The sequence below is a fragment of the Phoenix dactylifera genome, chromosome 15 (assembly GCF_051530095.1).
Source record: "Phoenix dactylifera cultivar Ajwa chromosome 15, Ajwa_hap1_PhDact_Kaust_v1.1, whole genome shotgun sequence".
Taxonomy (NCBI): Eukaryota; Viridiplantae; Streptophyta; class Magnoliopsida; order Arecales; family Arecaceae; genus Phoenix; species Phoenix dactylifera.
In genome coordinates this window covers 23,421,660-23,432,661 of record NC_143204.1, presented here as the reverse complement: position 1 = coordinate 23,432,661, position 11,002 = coordinate 23,421,660, and the positions used below count along the sequence as shown (strand labels likewise).

The 11,002-nt window shown below is 41.5% G+C and overlaps 1 protein-coding gene across 1 annotated transcript; it reads right to left on the bottom strand.

The window, feature by feature from the left end:
• Positions 1-5,049: 5,049 nt before the first annotated feature.
• LOC103705865 (zinc-finger homeodomain protein 11-like) lies at positions 5,050-6,247 on the bottom strand. Its single transcript, XM_008789749.6, has one exon. It carries the CDS (start codon positions 5,848-5,850, stop codon positions 5,269-5,271), a length of 582 nt encoding a protein of 193 aa, XP_008787971.4. The 5' UTR covers positions 5,851-6,247; the 3' UTR covers positions 5,050-5,268.
• Positions 6,248-11,002: the final 4,755 nt, after the last annotated feature.

The following is an 11,002-nucleotide window of genomic DNA, read 5'->3' as shown; positions in this document are numbered from 1 at the left end:
TGTTCCCACACGTCTTTTGTGGACTAGGCCATTGAGACCCACCCCAGGTCCCCGCCAGCCGCTCGTTCGTCCTACGACCAAACAGTAGAATCTATCTTTTTTCTTTTTTCTTTTTTTCTAATCATCTCTTTCCAACCAACCTGCCCGATCGAGCATGTTGACGTATCAGATGGGCCCCACACTAGAAAATATGTCCTGCTAAAAAATCCCATAAAAGAGCAAAAGTTGATAATGCAGCCCAAAAACTCAACCCAAACGTAATCAATCTGCAGAGCTGGCATACACGTGTCAATATGCTCTTGCAAAAATTCGCATGTAGTTTCCAAATAGAATTTTGCCACGTATGTCCTGTGGGACTAAGCCTTAGTCCGTTAGTCATATGGCACTAGGTTGGGATATGTCCTTGCTTGATAAAATAGTTTCCAAAGTCAACTTTCGTTAGATTTGCAGCTGCTTCTTCTTCTTCTTCTTCTTCTTCTTCTTCTTCTTCCTAAAACAGATGTTTCATACAAGTTGGTACGAATACATCCAGACAAATCTGTAAACAAAATGTCCCAAAATGCACCGGGCAAGTCATCCTCACCAACCCATAGGGTGTCTTCCGAGTGGTTAGCAACATACGTCGCCACCCAATCCGCAGCCCCGTTGGCCTCCCGATATATATGCATAGCCCGAAAGGAGATCCTCTCCCCCACCATCGACCCAGCAAAGGATGCACTCCTCCTCGATCACTGTGAGGGCCCTGCTGGGCTCAGCTGATCACCGTGGACGAGTCGCCCTCCAGGAGGATAGAGCTCGCCCGAAGCACTCATCGCGCATGTCGCAATCCCAGCCAAGCCGCTTGCAGCTCTGCCCCTGGGACCGAGGTGTCAAAGATCTGACACTCCCCCGCTGCCATCATGGTAGAGCTCGGTCCCCTAATAACAAAACCTGCCCCTCCTCTACTACCTCCATCCAGGACCGAACCATCAAAATTGGCCTTGAGAAAACTCGGGGGTGGGGGCTCCTAGGTGAAAAACACTGCGTGAGAAGCTGCCAAAGCAGTATGGGGGGCCCAGATATCCCGAGCTATCAAAGATCTATCATCCAACCCTGTATGAAGGAGTTCTGCTGCCTGTGTCTGAGCTCGCTCCATCACAAACCGTGGGGACGGACGGAGCTCGCCAAAAACTCGGGTGTTTCTGGCCAGCCATACCTGGTATGCTGTGCAGGACGCTCGAATAGCCACAAGGCGCATCTGAGGGGAGCTAGACCACCGCCGAACCTCTTCCAAAAAACAATCCCTCCGGCTCCAGGCACCCTCCGGGATCCTGGACAGCCTCCAAGTCCACCTCGCCCATACGCACTGGAATAGTGCATGATCCACTGTCTCGTCCACCTCACAAGACAGACACACAGAGGGGATGCTAACACCACGTCGGCTCAGCGCCCAGCTCGCCGACAGACAGTCCTATGCCACCTTCTAGAGGAAAAGTGCAACCCTCTGGTGTAGCCCAAATCTCCAGACCCAACCACAGTCCCTGCCCAGCTCTGATCCCTGCTGGAGGACCCGAGAGACATCACCCACCCTAACTCTGGCTCTGCAAGTGGTACTCCATACCCTGACATCTGGTCTTGCTGATTCCGAAACAGGAAGAGCCCGTACTCGCTCGGCTAAGTGCTCCCCAAATAACTGGCCCAGTCTGTCCTCATCCCACTCTGCCTCCCCTAGCATGATGAGGTCGCACACCCGTAGCCCTTCCGCCCCCTCACCGCTGATCATCGTCGGCCACAAACTCAACGAAAGTGCATCCACCCATAGATCCTCCATCATGTCAATGCTCCGACCGTCGCCAATCAACCATCTAGTGTGCACCAGGGCCATAGGCAAATACCTTCCAACCTCCCGCCACATGAAGGAGGTCCTCCGTCTCCCCACTGCTGGTTGATCTCGAGAGGCTTTGTGTTGCAAGTACTTGGCGCAAACAAAAATCATATGGGATGGGCACCATAATAAGTTACATAGATTGTGATTTTTTTTTTCGACATGTTTTTCCAGCTCCATAGTAAAAAAAATCAGAAATTATACAAAGATAGAACTTCTCGAAGTAATAAACTCCATAAATTCTATAACTTATAAAAATAAAAATTCCTCTTTCTTCCTCATCAGGTGACACATTTATCTCCTTCTTGATATATTCTGCAAACTCGTTTGATACATAGCTAATAGCAACTCAATACATACCTCCACGTAAATCAATATATAGTTTCTAAAATATGGTATTCACTAGTAAAATAGTATATGGCTAGTTAATACACAACTGGCAATATAGACATTCAATATCTTCATACACACATTTAAGTAAATCGATGCATAGTTTATATAATATGATGCTCACTAGTGCACACTATAATGATATAGACTCATCGGCTTCTTGATATCTAATGTAAACTTTTCTGATACACATCCAACAACAATCGAATACATACTTTCAGGTAAATTACTACATAGTTTCCAAAATATAATATTCACTAGTACACATTGCTCTATTAGGTGATATGCACTTAACAAAATAGTTATCCAATATTTTAATGCACGTCTTTAGATAAATCGATACATAGTTTTCAGAATGAATGAAGAAAGAGATTCAAACCAAAATCTTATTATTGCAGATCGGATATGAATTGAATTAACTTTTGTTGGTGCACTTTCTATTTCGTTCGAACATGCCACAGGATTTTTTGGTAGAGTTCCATCCATATATGCTAAAAGAAAGTGGTGTTAAGTCAAATAGCAAGGATAAATATTCATGGGTGTGCCACCATCGCCAAATCAGCTGGAAAAATGATAGGGATCAAAAGAAGAATAGAGAGTAATGTGGGTACAATGCCTTAAATCTTTAAAAAATTTTGCAACTGTCATACCGTTATTTGAAGAAGATGGATATGGATAGGACAATGATATAGCGTTGGACTACAATATTAGAGATTTACGTAAAGTTATAGCTACTTATGCGGTGGGAACTACGGTAAACTAAGATAAGATAAAATATATTAATTTAATTGTTGAAGGGGTACAAAGTATAATCTCCATTTATTCATACTAATAGACAATATCAGCACATTTTGATGATTGCCACCGCGTCTGACGTCCACTCTAGGCAATATTGATGATCGTTGCCAATGATCCTTTACTATGGCATGTTTGTTTGCATAATTACTTGCGAAATCTTCTCGGAAATTTAAGATCTAAGGATGAGATGCATTCTCGATTAGGCGGCCTTGATCGATTCCGAATCCGACAAGGACTCCCCCTACCCCTCGCCACCGGCCAAAAACGGCGGAGACGCCCCTTGTAATCGCAACAGGGTCGCATCCTCCCTTTGTTTGCACCCAGCTATACCAGGAACGTAAGCAGAGCAAAGCAAAGAGAGCCCTGGTGAGAGAGGGACGGAGAGAGAGATGTTCCCGACATGGCTTCTGCCATTGGCTGTGTGTGTGTTCGCGGCGCTTATCGTGTTGTATTGCTTGTTCCTGTGCACGCAGTTGTCAGCCTTGCTCCGCGAGGCGGCAGCGGCGGCGGAGGCTGAAGGGGAGCGGGGTGGAGAAAGAGGCTTAACGGCGGAGGAGGTGCAGAGGCTGGAGGAGGGAACGATGGCGGTGGGCGGCGGGGGAGTGTGCGTGGTGTGCCGGGACGAGATGGAGGGAGCCCAGGCGGTGCGGGTGCTGCCGGGCTGCCGCCACGCGTTCCACCGATCCTGTGCCGACGCCTGGCTCCAGCGCCAATCCTCCTGCCCCCTCTGTAGGGCCCGCCTCCTCCCTCCTCCTCTCCCTCTCTCCACCGCAACCCCAGCCCCAACACCAACCCCGGTCTCTCCTTCTTCACGAGCCTGATGATGCCTTCATTGCTGCAGGCAGTTTAGTAATTCTTTCTACATTCATGCAGCTTTTATGTAGTTGTCGCAATGTAGAAGATTCTTTCTTCTTTCTTCTTGTTTTTCATATAGGTCCTACGGATGTGTTTCAATGTAGAAGATTCTTTATTCTACCTTCTTTCCGTACTTCGAGAACTAGTGTACACAAAGTTTTCTAATGGGGTATTTTGAGATCCAGTCGCTATCTATTTTCATATTTGTGCTCTCTTTCTGTTTTGTCTTTTGTTAATGCCTGTTCTCTTATATCTTGCTTGATTTCTTTAAAGAGATGCTCTGAATTGAGAGCTTGAAGAAGGCTCTGCTCCTGAGTTACTGTGTTTACTCTCGATTCCCGGTAAAAGTTGTTCGTATGGCGAGTACTATGAGAAAGGATGTCAGGCAAAGTTATAGGTATTAAGACAAGGATTTTAAGCCCAATCACTGCTTATTCTATTGGACTCGCGGACAAAATACGTTTCTTCCTCAATTTTATGGTTTAGCCTCGATTAGATGGATTCTAGTTTCTTGTGTTTGATTCAGTTGTGGTGGTTATAAGATATTTTACATAATTCTCATTCAGTTAAAAGGATTGAATTGTTTATGGGAGGGTAGTAATTTGTTTATAAAAAATGGAATTGATGGGGGGTTGTGTGACCGTGTTGTTGAATTCACTGATTTTTGAAGTAGTTAAGAAACGTGTGAAAAGATGCATATTTGAAGTGTGGCGTTGATATGTGATCACGATGTCAAGTGTTAAATGCCCAGTTTCAATCATTGTGGTCGTTCTGTTTGCAGCCTGCTGCAAAAAATAATCCAAAAATGGATTCTATTAATTCATGTGTAGCAAAATTGTGGGAGGCCCAAAGCTTTTAGGATTCAATTTTACCCAAGTTTGGAACTGATCAGGGAATCAAGTCTTAAGCATATATAGGGCCTAAATTCAACCCACGGCTCCACATTTTCAACCTTTTCCCATCCAAATCCAGTCACTGATGACAAAGTCTTTCCAGAACAATCATCTTAATATGCTGTTTAGTACCATGGAGCTCTCAAGCACAGCAGAAGTTAAAGGAAAAGGGAACATCAAGTCATCAAAGAGACTTTGAAACAAGAGCAGTTCACAAGCCACGGCATTAAAAATAAAACTAGTCTTCCGTATATTATTTATATTATAAGATGCATGGACCAGATGCAATGCATGCAGGTGCACAACTCTCTCTCGCTCTCTCTCTTTCTAACTGGGAAAGGTGAAGAAGAACACTACAATAATACGATGAGTAGAAAAGAACAGAACAGAGAAAAGGTGACAAGAGGGATGAATAGACCACGGATGCTTGCAGCAAAGACAACTAAAAAGAACAAGGACGCTCCCTCCCTATTTTTCCTCCTCCATGGATGCACTCCCCTCGATCTCCTCCTCCACTTCCCCACCACCCCCTTTGCTCCCTCCATCTCCTTCTCCCTCCCAATCGGCCCCTGCAGCAGTACTGGTGTTCCCAGCCGACGTCGTCGCCGCAGCAGCACCACCCTTGTGATTGTGGATCCAGATCTTGAAGACCTGGCGTGTGATCCCAATGTCCTCGCAGAACCTCGACACCTCATCTTGGCCGCCGCACCGATCTTGCTTCCGGACTTTCCAGCCTATCTGGGCAGCAAAGACCGCCATGCGAGCCTTCTGCTCCGCCGTAAATTTGGTCCTCTGACGTCGTCTCCTTGCCCGGTGGATCTCCCCGGCCGTCCCCACTCGGATGTTGATGCCGCCGGTGGTGGCAGAGTTGTTCATCGGGCCCTTCCGGTGAAAGTTCCGGTGGCAGCCGCATGCAGCGCAGAACATCACGTTGGGGTGAAGAGCGTCTGAGGTGTACTCGCAGCACCCGTCGGAGGCGTAGGCCCCCAGCAGGGCGGCATGGTTCCTTATACACTCTCTATAGACCTCGCTCAGCCTTTCTGGTTCCATTGCTCACGATGGGATGTGCTCTTGCTCTCCTTTCACACATACACTCCCCCTGGATTTTTTCATCTTCTTGTGACGTGGGGAGGGGGCTATTTATCATAAATTTGGTGACAACTATGGCCATGCAATTTTGAGTTATTTATGGTAGTGCCACTGTGCTTTGTGGGTGGGTTCAGGTGTTTGTTTTTGAGACATGATCAGGGTTTCTGCAAGGAATCCTTGGAAGGCAATGATATAGATGCTTCCAATGTTGAAGTGGAAATTCACAATATTATCTTTCTCATGAATGCCATCAAGATAAGCTAATCGAACTTCTCGGAGGATGTATATATAGGATGTGCTGACGTTAGCTAATCAAACTATCCAAATGATTTCTCCTAAATGATGAACGAGTGTTATGGGATTAGGATATTTTTGAGGAGAGCTGCATCTTATTAAAGTAGGAAGATGAAATTGCAAAAAAAATTCTCCAAGATTTGCATGGTAGGAAAATTATGGATCGATGGTTCAAATACATGCACGACATCTTAGATTGATGCAATGCTATATTTTTAGGAGACAAAAACCATATTTACTATTTGAAGAAGCAATATTAGAAATGATGTTTGAAGCGAGTAAAAATCATGAAATGATGATGAGAAACCTACATTACACAAGCACATAAATAACACTAAGAACCACTCCTAAATTGAAAAAATGATCATCAATGATTCACTTAACCGCTTTCAGCATGATTTAGTGTGTTTTTGATATGTCCATTTAAAATAATATAGCATGGCACATGCTACATGTGGGCATAAAAACGTAGAGTGTAGAAAAGTTCTCTATTTTGGATTTCATGCAGTAAAATTGATATTTGATTGTACCCAATTCAACCATTCACATTCCAAATTAGATCGTAACTATTACTTATTTATCGTTAAATTTTTAGAAGTCCAAAATTTTGATGCTAATTTAGATTCAGATGCTTAGCACAAATATTAGAACACTATATAGTATGAGGATAGTATATCTAGTTGCAATAATTGAAGGATAATTGATGGCATTCAACAACAAAAAGTATAGATGCTACAATTCCACTGAACAAAACTCTGTTTCCTCAACATTTTCCTTGCACCAACTAAACAAAATACTTCCAACATTTAGTTGTGTTTTTTAAACTTTCACTTCAACTCTTTTTAGTCTAATTTTCTGAAAATGAGCAGAAGTAGTAGAGAGAGATATTTTCTTGATGGTTATGTTGGAGTTATTTTGACCTAATAGTCATTCTTAATTAAATGATCCGAATATGTTGACTTGTACGACCCTTTTAAACTATTTTACGATAAAAGAAAAAAAAGAAGAATTGAACCTTTAGCAAGAATCAGCTTGAGTTTTGTTGATCTCTTTCCAACTTAATTACAACTTATTAATATTAGAAGTTATTTTTTGCATCATTGACAAGAACACCGAAATTGGCTATATCGAATAAGAGATCTAGGTTAGGCTAAGAAATTCTGCATGCTTAAGCTGTGTGGCAACTTAGAAAGTGTTTTAATGGCTGAGTTGACTTATTGTCCTGTTGAAGGGCAAGATTCATGAACCGACCAATCTCTCTCTCTCTCTCTCTCTCTCTCTCTCTCTCTCTCTCTCTCTCTCTCTATATATATATATATATATATATATATATATATATATATTGCTAGCTTTGTTGAATTTACGAGGACATTTCCTAGTTTGTCGTGTGAGGAAATTGGGTTATACGCATTGCTTTTTTTGAGCTGCATGAGATTGGTCCAATAATTCAGCATAGAGATATGAAGATAGGCATCTACTATGACTACATCAGCATAGAAATATGAAGATAGGTATCTAGTATGCCTACATCAACATGACTCAGGAAAAAATAAATTCTGAAAGAGAGGTGGCAAGGCCATACTAGCCATCCATAGCATTTCGTTAGAGTAATCAGTAATAAAAGATGCAATCTAATCTGCAGCTCTATTAGCCTCGTAGTCAACATCATTTATCTTGAAAGAAACATAATCCCTCGCACACTACCAAATATCTTGGAGTAAAGAATGTCTGTCCACTGGTATGGTCTGCCTATCAATCCATCCAATCACAGTAGCCAAGTCATCCTTCTCAGGATGCAGCCCTAAAGTTTTTCAAGATGCATCACGTTGTTTTTGGCCTGGCTGCTTGGCTGGTCAAATGAAAATATGAGATTTATAGAGGATGCCCAAATGGGCCATAACTTATTTATAAAGGGCTTCTTATTTGGTGAATGCACAAAGTATATGCATTGTTTATTATTTAATTGGTGCTCCCCTGGCCTTCTACGTGGTGCCCTTTTTCGCCTATAGTGAGACCCCACCAAAGCGTTTCATGTTTATAACTGCCTTTTCTTATGAAAGCAATTCTAAGGAAAGTGACAGAAAGAAAAGAATTTTGGTTCAGAAGCGTCAAGATCGTTGTTTTTTTCATTAATGCAAACCTGCCCACACTATCAAATTAAGTCTTTATGTTATGCTCGACAAAAAAAAAATTATTTTATATAAAAAATAAATTCATAATTTTTTAATGTTTGGTAAATAGAAAAGTTTGTTTTATCTTCTTTCCTATGCGACATTTTTTGTAGGACCTAACAAGCTCCCCTAGCATTTACTCATAAAAAATGCACTAGTAATTTGTATGGTTCAAACCATGTAAAAACCTATGTCCCTTACAAAGCTTCAATAACACTATCAACCTCAAGCAACAGGTACCCTTTGTTATGCCAATATGACAGGAATAATAGTCATCATTTGACCAAATCTGAATGGTCTGGAAGTATTTGAGCATAAACTTATACCATAACAGTTGTTATTTGCTATTAGGAAAAATAGTAAGTAATGAAAGATAGTATCATTACTTGCATGTAGAGCTCGGTGCAACGTACGCTGGAGGAACCTCCACTGGTCCAATGCACGTTTCCATAGAGGAAGTTAGAGAAGCAGTTGTCGGGGACAAGAGGGGAGGTCTCCATTAGAATGGAAGAAGAGATAAAGTTTTCTAATCCATCATTCTTGCCACTTCTGCAGTCAACCACTCTGCTAATCGTCCAAGTCCATGAATCAAATCCAGCATATATAGATATGCCATTAAGATAATTCCAAATTCAATACGAATAATATACTTGTATCGGGTATCGACGTGGTTTCAATAATAACAAATATTTTATTCCTATTATTATTATTATATATTTCAATCCCACGTACGTTCCATTGGTTCATGAATTAACCATGGTGTTTGTTTGCCAATAAGCCTGCTTGGGGGTTGAGACAACTTTTATAGGAAGAATAAGAAGAGCAGAACTACCATATGATCGTTTGGTCAAAGTAAAAAAGAAATCATATAGCCACATATTGTTTTGGCAGTAACAGTTATTGTTTATAGGAGAACATGTGCCGATTCGTATAATTTGGGAAATAATCAGGTGACGGGCTCTGGTTGGCTTTCTTGGGGCTGGCGGTAGACAGCTTCTTCCAGCCCACGCGAAGGCAGCATGGCTTGGGTTTGTGACTGTCTTATGAGTGATCCGAGCGTGATATTTGTCAGCTCTGTCATTATTCTTTCCTTTTTTTTCTTTTTTTTTTGCTACAATGGATAATTCATACAGTTTTGATACGGACGCATTCAAAAAAAGTCAACAAACAATAGATTAAAAAGTGATTAGCTACATATGAGACTACCTAGTCGATCCGCAGCTCTATTAGCTTTTCTGTAAGCATGTCGTATTTGAAATAATTTTTTATCTTACTATTATTATATTGAGATTCGGCACCAAAGTTTAATTGAGGTATATGTACAAGAAATTTCAATTTGCCAACTGCTTGGGGTGGGGGGCTGCAGGGTGGACATCGGGCTTTGGATTTGGAGGTTTTTGGGTTCTCTCTCTTTTTCAAGAACGAGTTTTTTTCCGGCCTTTGCAGTTACTTTGTAAAATCACTAGGCTGAAATGTAATGAAGTGAGATACTTTCCCTAGATTTATTTATTGAGATGGAAGCATGCTGGAAGAATCTCGACTGACCTTGAAATAAATTGAGCTATTAAGCTTGAACTCACCTGGAGGCTGAATTGGCTGTTTCCAACACCTGATGGGGGACACAGGATGGTGATTTTAGATTGCAGGCTAGTTTTGGTTAGATGGTCTAAAGTGAAACTGTGGGTTAATTGTTTAAGACAATAGGGTGAAAAAAAAAAAAAAAAACAAACCTTAGCTAATCATGCTCGGCTGCAATCAATCAATCAGTGAGAGGAATAGAGGTTTGGAGTTCAAGTATAGGAATGATCCTGTGCTTTGTTTGTAGATCGGGAGCATTTTGATAGGAATTAAAGGATTTCAGTAGGATGTGGAGACTTTGTCTCCCATGGTTTTGTGGAAGGCTTGTCGGGGAAGAGCTTCGCACTAGTTCTCTTTGGAGAAGGCGTCGCATGAATGTATGTCGAAGCTTTGTGTTGCTCAAAATCAAAGAAGATTCACCTCATACTCTGTTATCTTGCCCGGCAAGTCAAGCTGGTTATCATCCTCTTGACCATCATGTGTGATATTAAAAATTGATCTCCTTGATTGCGTTTGATCAAATGGAAAAGTAAGAGACAGAAGGGTTTTATTATTTTTATTTATTTTGATGAAAAGAAAAGAGGGAGCCGTCCTATATACTTCATTAAGATAAAGAAAGATATAAAAGAGAAGAGAGTACAAAGAAAAAAACCTGAAAAATTCCGCTACTTCCATCCAACATACTTATGAAATTCAAAATTCAACATTTAAAATCCCCTTCGTACAAATATTAAATATCATTTGATTTTTAAAATTCAAAATTTAAAATTCAGAATACATGCAGCCTTGTCGCTTTTGCTTTGAACTTGGCAGGAGCTTGGCCAGTTGTATGAGATGCATCCTGTAGCCAGTTTTAGGCAACAAGACATAGCCATGCATGGCTTTTGAGGTGGACCACAATAGGTATACAGAACTCACTATCATGGTAACAAGTCACGACTGTCTCATGCAAGATAGTAGAAAAGGTCTCTTACATGGAAAAACAAGAAAGCGAAGGGAAGAGAAAATAGAGAGGAGTTCTATATATTAACTTTATTCCATCATTTTAATGGAATGGAGTTGTTCCATGG